The following is a 15268-nucleotide window of genomic DNA, read 5'->3' on the forward strand; positions in this document are numbered from 1 at the left end:
GGAGAATTTCTTAGTTCTTATATTTGGCTATAATAGCCTAAATACTGTTGGACATTTTAGGATGCAGTAACATGCAGCCTGGGTTCCATCATGACAGCTCATGCATATATGGTTCACTATTCATAGGGGAGTTTCACTGTCCTGTTTGGGAGGGTATAAACGGGGCGGGGGGGGGGGGGGGGGGGGGGTAAGGCACCAACATGAATAAATAAAGTGGACAAAGTGAGCTTGCTGGACTGCAGGAGGTAGCAGTGCCACATTAAATAAGAGCCAATTATGAAGGATTATGAGAAATGCAAAGACAGGACTACAATCCACAAACATAAACTCATAAATTGTAATGAATAAGGTTAGTGAGCTACAAGTGCAAATAGCAGTCCTGAGAATATGGCTTAAAATGATGATGAATTGACAAAATGTACATGGATATAAGCTGTTCAGAAAAAAATTAAAGAGCAGAGGTCTGCTGGTGGTAATGATTAAGAGGACACAGTAATATTAGAAAGAATAGATTTTCTTGAGAGGGCAAGGACAAAGTTCATTTGGTTTGAGAATTGAGAAGCTTCCAAACAGTGAGAAAAAGAGATAGAAGAAGAAATCTTCAGGGAAATCAGCAATGAAGGTTTATCATAGTGACACTGGGAGACTATAATTATCCAAATACGCAACTGCCTGAATACATGTACAAGTAGAGCTCTCTGCCAAGTTTTAGAAATGCTAATGGAGAGAGAGTGGGAAAAGAATTCCCATTCTCATAGGTGGAGGTTTAAAAAGTATCTGGGATGGGGAAGTCCAATGGATTACTAAATGAACCTAGTTCAACACCACATTGCACTTTGACTCAACACACTTGATGCAGCCAACATGAGAAACGGGAGATTCCGTTCCAAGTTGCACTCAGCTTTTTCCTGGAGTCCAAAAATCCAGCTTTACTCTGCAAATTAAATGTTGGCGTAAAGCCAATTTTTTTTCACATTTAACTTGTAATATTCATGTTTCTTTGGAGAGCCTCAGCCAGGAATTTGCATGAACCAGAAGCTTCATCAGGAGGTTGCATGTCAATACTAGGAGTTAAACACAATTGCACTTCAACAGTGGCAGTCAGAGATCAAGTGACTTAACTTCTCTTTTAAACATTTATGCTCATAATTCAAAATCTATACTCAAGATAGATTTGGATCTCCATTTATCTAGATTTCAGCCCTCTTATTGATGAAACTTGCAAATCCTTATCTGGAGTTGGTCATTAAGGGTAAAGTTTATAAAAAAAATCATCAAAACAAGTTTTACAAGACTCAACACAGACAGTTAGCTCAGGTCTGGGAAAAGCCATATACTGCTGAAGTCGTTTCAAGTTCAATTTTAAATGACCCACTGAAATACTTTTTTGATCCAAATTTCACTTACAACCTTTTAAGACACAGAACGTAGTTTTATTCAATTGTTAAGGACTGAAATTGAATAGAGGCCCCTGATAGGAATATATGCAATACCGAATTATTCAGCCATTAGCCATATTTAATATAAACTTGCAACCTTTCCAGGCAGAGAAGGTGCAAGTTAAATTTGGATAGTGTTCATCTCAGCAAGTACAAATTCAAAGGACAAAAAAAAACAAATCAAACTGTCATCATTAGGCCAACAGGAAAATTGTCAATAATGCACAGGAATGTATGTGTTTAATGAGCTTAAGGCTGACTGGTGGGTCAGTTGACTGAATATTTAATTCAAACTCTGCTGACACTGAGGGCTAAAAGTGAAAAAACTTCTATTTCTGTGAACTGATATCCTTCAGCTCAGTAACCATAAAACTGAGAAAGATAGTAGATATACAGCAGTAGATAAGAAAGCTCAAAAGGAGAGCAGTTGAGATACTGATGTAATTGAGGATATAGTAAGAAAGGGAATGTAAAGTACCAGCATGAGTAGTTTGAAGAGACAAATGACGTAAAATGTGTAGATTAGGGGGATGAGTGGGGTCACAGGGATAGGGCCCGAGTGGGATGCTCTGTTGGAGAGCTGGTGCAGAATAGATCGGCCGAATGGCCTCCTGCGCTGTGGGCATTCTATGATACTCTGAGGATGTGGACAGAAGCGTGAGTGAATGGAGGGGGATGAGTAGGATGCACTGAGGATATTTTAATTCCCCAACACAACTGCAATCTGAAGCCTATGCTGGTTCCTTCCCCTACACCACAACACACAATCTCAATTTCCAATCCCAAGCCATACGCAATGCAACTCATTAACCAAAAGAAAGAATAAACATTTTTTAGTTCAGGTCAAACGGCATTCAAAAATGGCTCATTTATGTTACACATTTTTGATATTCGCCCTCTGTGCCCAACAAAACATCTTGCACTTCCAAATGCAAGCCATTTTAGTTTGGAATCCAGAAACAATTTTTTGACCTGCATTTGCTTGATCAAATTACTGTATTTTTTCAAAATCTCAGTATAAATTTTATGATGTTGTGCTATAAACATCCAGTGTAAAAGACAAAATTAACTTACTTTCAGTAGGGAATCTATTTTTTCTTAGTGCAAGTCTTTCGGCTTTTTTCCTAGCCTCAGCCAGGCTAAAGAGGACTCCATATACACACTGCCGTATTGGCCTATACAGCAAAGCAGCAGGAGGCAAATCTTTATTGGCTTCATCTTCTATGCTAATAGAGATCTTAATTTCACCCTATAATTAGAAACAAAGTATTCATCATTAGAAACTGTAAACCATTTCTGTTGACTTTCCCTTTTAGTCTTCCTTCTCCATCTTCCTCTTCCCCAACCCACCCTTGGCTCTGTACTTAATGCTGTTACATCTCTTAAATCCTTTTGATTATCATGACAGGTTATTGTTCTGAAACATTAACATTGTGTCGCTAGACAGTACTATCAATTTCTGATTTTTGTTGATCTGCATTATTTTCTCTATTTGGCAAACACGTGGAATTGAAAGATTTTAAAAATCACATGGTTCACACTGAACAATGGAAACTCTCACATGCAAGCCAACTGAAGTTAGTATAAGTCTTTAGGTTCAAAGTTTTAAGTTTATTTATTAGCGTCGCAAGTAAACTTACATTAACACTGCAATGAAGTTACTGTGAAATTCCCCAGCTGCCACACCCTGTTTGAGTACACTGAGGGAGAATTTAGTATGGCTAATGCACCTAACCAGAATGTTTTTCAGACTATGGGAGGAAACTAGAGCACCTTGAGGAAACCCATGCAGACACGGGGAGAACGTGCAGACTCCACACAGATTGGGAATCGAATCCAGGTCCCTGACGTTATGAGGCAGCAGTGCTAACCACTGTGCCGCCCGTAAGTAATAATACCTACTGTTGATATTTCATTCAAATGTTAACAATATTCTACATTTCCACTGGTATTACTATTGCAAAATACATATACTTATCTTCCAAATTTAGCCTCAAGGCGTAGTCAAGATTGGCGAGCACACACTTATTGCTCCTCTCTCTAACGGTTCTGATTTGGTTATTCATGTGGAGATGGTACTCCACAATGAATCAGATAGGAAGTTTCAGGCTTTTGACCCACCAACAAAAGAATAATGACAGTATATTCCATACTACCATACCTGAAAGGATTGTGTAGCACTTGGAAATCGCACCACTCCTGGTGATAGAGGTCACAACTCAGGGAGATGCTGTAGGCTTGGTGAGAGTTACTACACTACATTTGATAACGTCTTTAGAGAAAGAAACGTGACATCTTTATCCAGCATGACTTGTATGAGACTTTAAAGCCACAGCAATGCGATGGACTCAACTGCCGTCTGAAATTGGTGAGCAAGCCACTCAATTACATCAAACCACTACAAAAATTTAGATTAAAACAGGAGAGACCATGGACCTAGGCATCAAATTCAGACACGTTAAAGGAACATCCAGCCCAGTCGACAGTGCAACAACCACCCCCAACTAAAATTTGAGGACCTGTGCCAAATATCTGCAGAGTTGTACCACAGTATGGGTATGAAGTAGTCTCACACTGCAATTTTCATTGACTTGTACCTATCAGCCAATGGCCCAGACTCCTCTAGTACCATCTGTGATTATGTCTTCTCTCTCCAGCAGGGCAGATCACCAGAAATGGCAGCATACTAGAATACAATCAGGAGGGAGTAGTCCTTGGAGTTCTCAACATTGACTCTGGACTGCACAAAGGCTCATGACATCAGGTCACAGAGAAGGAAACCTCCCACTGCCCTCCCCCAGTTAATGATTCAGTACTTCTCCACACTGAACACCACACGAAAGGAGCACTGTGAGGGTGACAAGGGCACAGAAGGAACTCCAGGTGGGGAGCCTCACTACGCCTCAGCAGTAGTTTCACAGCACCACAGTTGCCGAGCCCACAAGGCCATAGTTGCCAAACTAGGCATGCAGCAAGTGTTAAGAAGTTACTTGCCCTTGGCCTCACCAATCTGCCTGTCACATAGGCCTCCTTTTCAGGAAATATTAGTTGGATTAACAACCACACAGTCCTTGTGAGCTATCTTATGTCTATTTTTGTAATCTCCTCTAGCCCTACAACCCACTAAGATTGCTGTGCTCCTTCCATTCTGGCCTCGAGCAGCACTGATTTTAATTAGTCTACCACTGACCTCACCTTCAGCTGCCAAGGCTTGAAGCCTTGGAACCCCTAGGTTGCTCCTGCTCTCTCACTCTTTCTTCCCTTAATGCAAACCTTCAAATCTATATCTTTTATTAAACCTTTCGTTATTTTCTCCAATATCTCATGTCAAATGTTGATTGATAACATTCATGTGAAGTGAACTGGAACATTTTACCATATTAAAGGGGGTTTATAAATACAAATAGTTCTTGTTCACTTGTCCATCATGTCATGTAGCCAGGTTGCCATATGGCATTGATCTATCAGCTCCAAACTGGGCAGCCATGAGGTGCCGTGGACCATCATATTTCATTACTGTCTCTCATTTCACAGTCCAGCATGTCCTTCACTTTACCATTACCATAAAGCAAGATGACCAATCCCAGTTCAATGAGGAGTGTAGAAGATCATGCTAGGAGCAGCACCAGGTAGACTTAACTAAAAGCTACAAAACAGAATGACATCCTGAAAAGCAGAAACAGCATGCAATAATCAGAATTAAGTGTTCTCACAATCAACAGATTGAATTAGAGCTCCACAGTCCTGTCACATCCAAGAATGTTGGTGGACAATTAAACAACTAACAGGATTAGAAGATTTCATGAATATTTTCATTCTAATAATGGTGAAACCAGCACTGGAGTGCAAAATACAAAGCTGAAGCATTCGAAAAATTTCAGCCAGAAGTGCTGAGTGAACGACCCATTGTCTCATCCTCCTTGAAGTCCCCACAGTCAAAGATGCCAGTCTCCAGTCCATGCCATGTGGTAAAGAAACAGCAAGTACCCTTGATACAGCACAAGCTATGGGCGCTAACAGCACCCTGGCTGCAGTGCTAGACTTGTGCTTTCTCAGGCCAGCTGCATCTCTAACCCTCCTGTTCGAGTAAAGCTGCAATATTGGCACGGAACCCACAAAATGAAAAACTGCTCACAAATATCCAGTTCACAAGAAGCAGGATAAATCCAATCTGGCCAATTACCTCCCCATTAGTTCACAGTCAATAATTAACAATATGATTGGAGCATCATCCACAACGCTAGCCAGCATCATTTACTCGCCAATAATCAGCTCACTGAAATGAAATTTGGGTTCTGCCAGGGCCACTTGGCTCTCGACCTCATCATAGCCTTTGTCTAAGCAGAAGCATAAGAGTTGAATTCCAAAGGTGAGGTGAGAGTGACTGCCCTTGACATCAAGGAAGCATTTGACAGGGAAAAAAATCCATCACTGGCTGGAATCCCAACTAGCACAAAGGAAAATGATTGTGCTTCTTGGAAGTCCATCATCTTAGCCCTAGGACATCACTGCAAAAGTTCCTCAGGGCAGTGTCTCAGGCCCAATCATTTTCAGTTACTTCATCAATGACCTGCTCTCCTTCATATGGTGTGAAGTATCTGTACATTGATAATCTGGACAACATTCACTCTTGGGCTGAGAGGTGGGACGTAACACTATCCAGTAGTATTATTATAAAGAACGTGATAATAGGAAACTTAGAAAATATCAACGCGATTAGACAAAGTCAACATGAAATCACGTTGATAAACCTAGTCAAGTTCTTTAAGGATGCAACTTGCAGAATAAATAAGGGAGAACCAGTGGGTGTGGTATATTTGAATTTTCAGAAAGCCTTTGATAAAAGTTCAACATAAAGAAGATTGTGTGCAAAATTAAAGTACCAGATCAGGGACAATATATTGGCATGGATTGAGATTTGGTTAGCAGACAGGAAACAGAGTAGGAATAAATGGGTCTTTTCAGAAGCAGCAGATGGTGACTCGTGGGGTCCCACATGGATCAGCACTGGGGCCCCAGACATTCACAATGTACATCAATTATTTGATGAGGGAACCAAACATAATATTTCAGATGACAAAAAGTTTGGTGGATATATGAGTGGTGAGGAGGGCATTAAGAAGTTTCAAGATGATTTAGATAAGTTGAGTAGGTGGGCAAATACATGGCAGATGCAGTATAACATGGATAAATTTGTAGTTATCCACTACAGATGGATACAAAGAATGGCAAAGTATTATTTATATGCTGACACATTGGGAAATGTTGATCTACAAAGAATCCTGGGTGCTCTATTATACCAGTCACTGACAGCAAGCATGCAGCGAGAGAAGCAGTTAAGCTGACAAGGAGTATGTTGACCCTCATTTCAAGAGGACTTGAGTACAGGAAAACAGATGTTTTACTGCTGCTGTACAGGGCCTTGGTGAGACCACGCCTAGAGTATCGTGTGCAGCTTTGGTCTCCTTATCCAAGTATACTTGCTATAGGAGTGCAGCAAAGCTTCACCATACTGATTCATGGGATGGCAGGATTGGCACATGAGGACAGATTGGGTCAACTGGGTCTTTATTCACTGAAGCTTAAAAGAATGGGGGCGGTGGGGGGGAGGGAATCTCATTGAAATGTAACATTGTGACAGGGCTGCACAGACTTAGAACATAAGAAATAGGAGCAGGAGTAGGCCATCTAGCCCTTCGAGCCTGCCCCGCCATTCAATAAGATCATGGCTGATCTGTCGTGGCTCAGTTCCACATTCCCGCCCTTTCCCCATAACCCTTAATCCCCTCGCTTATCAAAAACCCATCAACCCGCGTCTTAAAAATATTTAACGAGGCAGCCTCCACCACTTCAACAGGCAGAGAATGCCAGAGATTCATCACCCTTTGAGTGAAGAAATTCCTCCTCAACTCCGTTCTAAACCGCCCCCCCCACCCCTTTATCTTGAGGCTGTGCCCCCTAGTCCTACTGTCCTTTCTCAGTGGGAAGAGTCTCTCCACCTCTATCCTATCCATCCCATTCATCATCTTATACGTCTCAATGAGATCTCCCCTCATTCTTCTAAACTCTAACGAGTACAAGCCTAATTTATTCAGCCTCTCCTCATAGCTCAACCCCCTCAACTCCGGCATCAGCCTAGTAAACCTCCTCTGCACTCCCTCCAAGGCCAAAATATCCTTGCGTAAGTACGGCGACCAAAACTGCACACAGTACTCCAGCTGCGGCCTCACCAATGCCCTATACAGCTGCAGCAAGACCTCCCTACTTTTATATTCAATCCCCCTTGCTATGAAGGCCAGCATCCCATTAGCCTTCCTGACCACCTGCTGCACCTGCAGGCTGGGTTTTTGCGACTCATGCACAAGGACCCCGAGGTCCCTCTGCACCGTCGCCTGCTGCAGTTTTTCGCCATGTAAGTAATAGTCTTTCCTACCATTATTCCTACCAAAGTGGACCACCTCGCACTTGCCAACATTAAATTCCATTTGTCAGTTCCTGGCCCATTCGCCCAGCCTATCTAGATCCTTCTGCAGACTCTCTACACCCTCCACGCAATTTGCCGTTCCACCAATCTTGGTGTCATCAGCAAATTTCGACACCATACACTCGGTTCCCTCCTCCAGATCATCTATATAAATGGTAAATAGCTGAGGCCCCAGCACCGACCCCTGGGGCACTCCACTAGTCACCAACCGCCAATCCGAATAGCACCCATTGACCCCACTCTCTGCCTCCTATTTGACAACCAATCCTCTATCCACGCTAACACCCTACCCCCAACTCCATGCCCCCTTACCTTCTGCAATGACCTCTTGTGAGGTACCTTGTCAAAAGCCTTCTGAAAATCAAGAAAGACCACATCCACCGGCTCTCCTCTATCCACCGCCCTAGACACATCCTCATAGAACTCCAATAAATTTGTCAGACACGACTTCCCCTTAACGAAACCGTGCTGCGTCTGCTCTATCAAGCAATTCCCCTCAAGATGCCTCGCTATTTCCTCCTTGATGACGGATTCTAACATTTTACCTACAACAGACGTTAAACTAACCGGCCTATAATTCCCTGCCTTTTGCCTGCCACCCAAGGATGTGGTTTCCTCTAGCTGGGGGTGTCTAGAACAAGGGGTCATAGTCTCAGCATACAAAGTAGGCCATCTTGGACTGAGATGAGGAGAAACTGGAGGCAGCATGGGAATATGGGGCATTGAGATGGAGGATCAGACATGATTAGCAGATTCAAAGGGCCAAATGGCCTCCTTTTCCTCCAATTAAATATGCTTCTGTCTATTTCTAGATATGTTTCTTTCTATATTTCCACACAATGACCAACGCCAACAACAGTCTTACTACTTCCCCATGACATTCAATGGCATTACCACTACTAAATTCCCCTAACAACGTCTGGGGAATGGCAGTCACCACTGACTGAAAAGCCACCTTGACTGGACACAAACACTGCAGCTACAAGGGTACAATAGAGGCTGGGTATTCTGTGAGAAATAAATCACCAACTCCCCAGCACCTTTCACCACTTAATAGTCAGGAGTCCAGCAAATGCACTGCATTTATCTGAATGAATAAGGATTGGGGGTTATAGATAGGTCTATGGATTGGGAGGTATTGATGTGATCGGCGCAACTTGTGGGCCGAAGGGCCTGTTTGTGTAGTGTTCTGTGTTCTACGAATCCAGCTCCAACAAAACTCAGGAAGCTCAGTGCCAAGCAGGATAAAGCAGTCCATTTAGTTAACATCCCATCCACCACAAATATTAACCCCGCCATCACAATGGCTGCAATACATAGCATCCACACCACACAATTCATACAGGCTTCTTTGACGGCACCTTCCAAATTCACAATGTCTTCTATTTTTAAGGGCAAGAACAGTAGGTGCAAGTTCACCTCCAAGTCATATGCTGGTCTGACCTGGAACTACAATCAGCATTCCTTTGTTGATGCTGGCACTTCATGCCAATGCTCTCACTACTTTCTTTACATTGAAATATACAAATGAGTAAAGTACTTTAAAATTCTTTTGTATGGCCAGAGACATATCCATTTGCCATGAATGAATAACAAAACATTGTGTATGCTATACATATAGTTTGATGTTTGTGAACAGAATCAAGCACAAAACCCCTTGTGGATGGTGTTGAGCTTCTTAAATACTGTTTTGGCTGCACCACACAGCATGAGTGGTGCACATTCCTCACAGTCAAGACTTGATTCTTCTGGACTACAGAGAAGCTAAGTGATCAAGGTGATTCACTCATTTCAGAGTGCTTGCTTTCTGCTCTGTTCTCATGAATACAGCATTGATATGGCTAGTCTAGTTAGATTTCTGGTCAACGGTGACCCTCTGATGAAGTCCAAAGTCATTGTTGAAGGGCAGGTTAACCACTGGCCACCAATCTCACCCTCATTTCAATCAAGAATGTGTCTTCCAATAGTTCCTCTCCAGGTTCGCATCATGCTCCGAGCCATCCCTATTCAAAATACCAAGCTTCCCAATCCCTTGATTCTCACAAACACTAAGTTGCTGTCAATTGAACTTTGCTTCCCCTCTGTGAACTAGTACCATGAATGGTTTCCTTCCTTTCAATACAACAGTGGATCAATTCCTCAACCATTGCAAACTTCAGTCCCACTTCCAAGGCCCATTTCCAATGTTTTGAAAGTTGTAAGTGTTGTCACTTCCAAAATCCATGCCACTCTTTTCCACAAATCCACTTTTAAAATCTCCAGTTAGGTTTCTGCCCTTGCTTACAACACCATACAAACATACAAATTATCCCTCTTGGATAATGTACTATAGTAATGCTATAAGATCTATTTGTGGCTTTGGTTAGGTCCATTGTGCATCCTTTGGAAAAACAAAGGGAGGCCAAAATAAGAACAAAAATGCTACAAATGCACAGTAAGCATACATAAATGTAAATTACTTCTTCGATGCTTTTTTGAAGAATGATTCAGCTTACAACTGTTTTTCTGAAGGGTTACATAGTCAAGATTTCATAAGCTGTCATGTATCATTACAGATGCTGATTAACCTGCAACCTGTCAGCATTTTCTAGGTTGAACCTTTTCCATAACTTGCCTATTACAGAGCTCCCAACCTTCAGTTCAGGGAAAATTCAGGCTTAAAACTTTAAAATAACCTTTAGTATCATTTGGTTGTAAACATGAAAACCAAATATATTTCCTTGTAAAATAATTTATCGTTTATGCACAAATGACACAAACATGATACAAGAGTGGCAGTGCTTAACTGGGACTTGATCGACACCAAAATGTTAAAACGTATCAGATAAGAACAGCAAAAATGTTGAAAGAAAACTTGCACATTGGCTCTCGAGATATTTGCAGGCTGAGCAGAATGAGTTGAGCCTTCCTGGTGAGAATGAGTTTCTGAATGACTTCCTGAGCAGAATGAGTTAACCTTTCCTAACGCTTCACAAGGTACTGAAACCTAACTCAAAGAAGTTCATTCCACATTGGCCCAATTATAGGTGTACTTTTTTAAAGTTGTAAACGTCTATTTATTAGTCACAAGTAAGGCTTACATTAACACTGCAATGAAGTTACTGTGAAATTCCTGTAGTCGCCACACTCCAGTGCCAGTTTGAGTCAATGCACCAAACTAACCAGCACAACTTTCAAACTGTGGGAGGAAACCGGAGCACCCAGGGAGAACTCTTGCAGATATGGGGAGAATGTGCAAACTCCACAGTGACCCAAGTCAGAATCGAACCTGGGTCCCTGGCATTTGTGAGACAGCTGTGCTAACCACTGTTCATGAACAAAAGTACTAGTTTGGAGTTTGCCCTCGGTTTTCTCTAAGCAGAATATCAACAAGTGGGTTAGCATTGACTGGCAGTTAAAGCATAAGCATTGAAAACTTCAAATAAATGGTTCTCAAAAAGCCTTGGGTAAGGTCTCAAGATTATTTTATTTGGGTGTTTGGGATAGATAACTTCAAAATCTTAATTTACACAATTATCAATTGTTCAAAGGAATCTATTGTCAAATTAGAATTTAATTATGTAAATACTATGGACTAAGTGATTCCTGTATTTGCAACTTTGCTCTCAGGAATCTGCTTTAATGACCTCATCCTCCCAGGTTATCCATAGAAAAGATTTCATTAAATTTGATACTTTAATAACTATTACACTGATACACTATTTACAATGATATAAACATTTAAAAGAAGCTACAGAAACATTGAAACTTAGAAATTAAACTAACATTACTGTCACAAAACCAAACGAAACCTTTTAACATGTTCTTTGATATTCTGCAGGAGGCCAAGGTATGAGAATCAAAGTGGGGGATGAGAACAGCAACTTCTGGCATACAATGTCAGTATCAACCACTCCCTTCCCAAATACAGTACTTACCAGATGACTTTCCCATCAACATAGTTTAAACAATCTTAGAAGAACTCATGTTGCATTTTTCCTATTTTTCAGAATTGTGCTTCTGAACCTGATTGTAAATTTTGCAAATTTACTGGTAGCTTTGTTTCATGAATTACACCAAGATGGGTTCAGATTGCTCAAATTCATTCCCATTTGAACTTAAAGAATATTACAAATTTTAGGGCCTACAGAGCTAAAGGCATGGCCTGAATGGCAGGGTTAAGGACAGGGGGACATATAAAAGACCCGAGTTGAAGGAACACAGTGTTCTTGAAAGGCTATGGAGGAAGCTGGATAATTAGGGACTACAAACATTGGAGAGGTTTAAACACAAGGAAGCAAGTTTTAAATCTGAGGCATAGGTACATTTAGAGCCAATGCAGGTCATCATGCAAAGAGATGACAGGTGCCCAGGACTTGGTGTGAGCCAGGATATGGACATGAGAGTTTCAAATAATCTCAAATTCATGTGTGAAAGACCAAAGATTTGTCAGAGGACCACTGAAATAGTCATCTGGAGGTAGCAAAAGCACAGCTGAATGTTTCAGCAACAGCTCAGCCAAAGCAGGGGCAGAGAAGGGCAAAGTAACTGAACAGAAATGGGCAGTCTTTGAGATGGAGAGAATTTAACATTTCTCGTACTGTAGTCTTTTGCACATCACCTCACTTCACTTCATATTGGTGATGTTTTCAGCCTTTCAAGGCAATAAATGCAGGAATTCCCTCATTAAACCTGTCCTCCCCACCAGCTCTTCATCCCTGCCTTTATTTCTAAGTTTTCATTAATGTCCAGCTCTTAGACCTAGGGGGTGATCTTATCAAAAAAATTCTAAGTTCTGAATGAGTGTGAAAACAGGACAGAATTGCACCCATTTTTTGGGCAAGCTTTCAGACTTAACCGTGCAGCACTTAGTGCAAAAAAAGAGGCAAAGTGTGATTCATGCCAGTAGGGGGAATGGACAGAGTCTATTCTCACCAGGAAGCTGACTGCTAGGGAGCAGTATTGCGCATGCGCCTTAATCTCTCAGGGTTAAATGCACAAGAATCACAGGCCACCCAGCCAATTGCCGCCTCCCCAGTCGGCAGTGCCAAGTGGCAATGCCACGATGCCAGGCTGGCAGTTGCCACCTGGGATGCCTCAATGGCACCTGGTCCCATTGGCAAGACAATCATGTCTGGTCCCCACTGGTGGGGAGAACCATATGTGATCCTTGCCAATGAGGACCTCAACCGGTAAGGCCTTTAAGGCAAATGAGGCTGGACAATTCCATCCCAGGCTCACTAATAATATTTAAATTGAGACTTAAAAATTATAATCAACCTCAAGCCCTTCCTAGGCACAAGGCTCATCAAACCGACTTCACGGTGCTGGTAGTATTGCTAGAGGCAGGAAACCAGACGCGAAGCTAGGTTTTTGCCTCTCACAATTTTACCGGCTCGCCACACCAATGGGATCCCCCACACCAAGTGCTTGGTCACAAGATCTAATGTTGCCTTCTTTATTTCAGCACTTACCTTTGTCTGCCTATATCTTGCTCAGTGTATTGGAATATAGGATTTATGGGATAATAGACCCTTCAAGCCTGCTTTGCCACTCAATAACATCATGGCTGACACCCTTTTTTATCAAAAATCTAATTCTGCCTTGAATAAATTCAATGATCTGGCGTCCACTGAACTTTGGGGAGGAGAATTCAACATACTAACAATGCTCAAAAAAAACAAATTCTCCCTATCTCAGCCTTAAAAGAGAGGCCTTTTATACTTAAAATGCTTCTCCTAATTCTAGTCTCCCCTGGAAATATGCTCCCCGCTATCTACCTTATCACAGGATCTTACATGCTTCAATAAGATCACCTCTCATTCTTCTAAACACCAGTGGGCACAGGCCTAACCTGTTCTACTTTTCCTCAAGATGTTGAGTATGGAGAAAATTTCCAACACAAACTACCCTTCGCCCATCTTAGAAGGAATCTTTTAATGCTATCCTGTTTATCTGTCATCCAATCCTAAAAGTACTGTCAGATTTTCCAATATCGAGAGCAGCAATGCTCTGAACTTATGCTGCTGGTACGCACTGGAAACCCTGAGGATATCTTTATGCACACACATGCACTGTCATTGTCTGGGAAGTTTAAACTTGTGATGGGCTGGTCTGCACTGCTGTAGATCCTCAGCAAACATCTCTTGCACTGACTGATCTTAGTGTTGAAGACTTGGGCAAGATACATGCTACTTACCTGGATAGCTACTCAAGAACCCTTACCCTGTCTAACCTCCGGTAAAACTCAATGATCAGCAGCACAATCCAGCCCACTGACCCAAGTCCTCATTCCTGACCTGATAACCCACCCCACTGAAAAATCTGAGACCTTTAAAAACTTATCTGGGTCTGACAGCTGATGTCATAAAAAGGGGGCATGTTTTCTGTGCTGTTCCTCTCCATCAGCCTTCTCCTGAATTGCTGCACCAAAGCTTTGTTCTTCCAGCTAGGATGGAATGTCCAGCTGAAAGGGCGCCAAAGGTAAACACGCAGAACATGTGTGGCTGATTGATTGATCTGGCCCTCATCAATCATCATTTTTTAAACCAGCAGCTTAAGTGACACTGTTGAAATGCTTTTTGGAAGTCCAAAGACATATTCTCCATGACATTCCTAATGCCTATACATTCAGTTTGCAGTTCTTCATGGTAGCCATGTTTTTTAAGCAGTAACCTTTAAGGTAAATCAGCTTAATTGTACATAGTGGGCAGTATTTGGGCTTACCTTTGTGAGCACCTGAAATACATAAGGGTACATCAATCCTTTCCTGTGTCTGTGTTCCGCAACTCTTAGTACCTCTGGAGCTACCATTGGCACAGGAGGGGTGGTTATATCCATGTGGTTTCTTGTAGGCACCGATAGGAGAGATGGAATCTGGTCAGTGTTGATTTGGCTTAGCCTGCTTCCAGCTGACGAAGAGGAAACCTTTGTATCTACTTGGCTTCCAGGATTGCCGGAGGGATCATCTACCTGCTGCATAAAGTAGCCATTAGTACATTCTGCCAGGGTCAAAGTATAACATACAGATCTACATATTCTGAAAAAAAAACTGCAACGAAAAACAACTGCTGGAATTTTATCGGCCTGCCCGCCATGGGAATTGGAGCGGGCAAGGGGCAGAGCACGGGAAGATCTGTTGATCTCAAATGGGATTTTGCGGTTTTGGCTGTAAAATCCTGCCATTTGAGACATTAAGCTAGCACCAGAAGAGTAACAAGGAAGAGAGCAGGGCCTCTTGAGGATCAACAAGGTCACCTATGTGCAGATCCACAATAGGTGGATGAGATTCTCAATGAATAATTCTCATCAGATTTACTGTTGAGAAAAACATGAATGTTAGGGAACTTGGGGAGATAAATAGTGA

At 42.0% G+C, this 15268-nt stretch overlaps 1 protein-coding gene across 3 annotated transcripts in view; it reads right to left on the reverse strand.

Moving 5' to 3' along the window:
• Nucleotides 1–15268, reverse strand: part of LOC145337544 (constitutive coactivator of PPAR-gamma-like protein 1 homolog) — a 124670-nt gene that overhangs the window by 43624 nt on the left and 65778 nt on the right. For 2 of the 3 annotated variants that reach the window (XM_080182340.1, XM_080182354.1), the window contains exons 9-10: nt 14629–14877; nt 2514–2688 (exon numbers count right to left, since the gene is read on the reverse strand). In XM_080182340.1, the coding sequence (XP_080038466.1) occupies nt 2514–2688; nt 14629–14877 (424 nt within the window). The remainder of the gene's footprint in view (nt 1–2513; nt 2689–14628; nt 14878–15268) is intronic. The other variant, XM_080182346.1, reaches the window with a different exon arrangement.

The sequence above is a fragment of the Carcharhinus amblyrhynchos genome, chromosome 3 (genome assembly GCF_965287045.1).
Source record: "Carcharhinus amblyrhynchos chromosome 3, sCarAmb.v2.hapA, whole genome shotgun sequence".
Taxonomy (NCBI): Eukaryota; Metazoa; Chordata; class Chondrichthyes; order Carcharhiniformes; family Carcharhinidae; genus Carcharhinus; species Carcharhinus amblyrhynchos.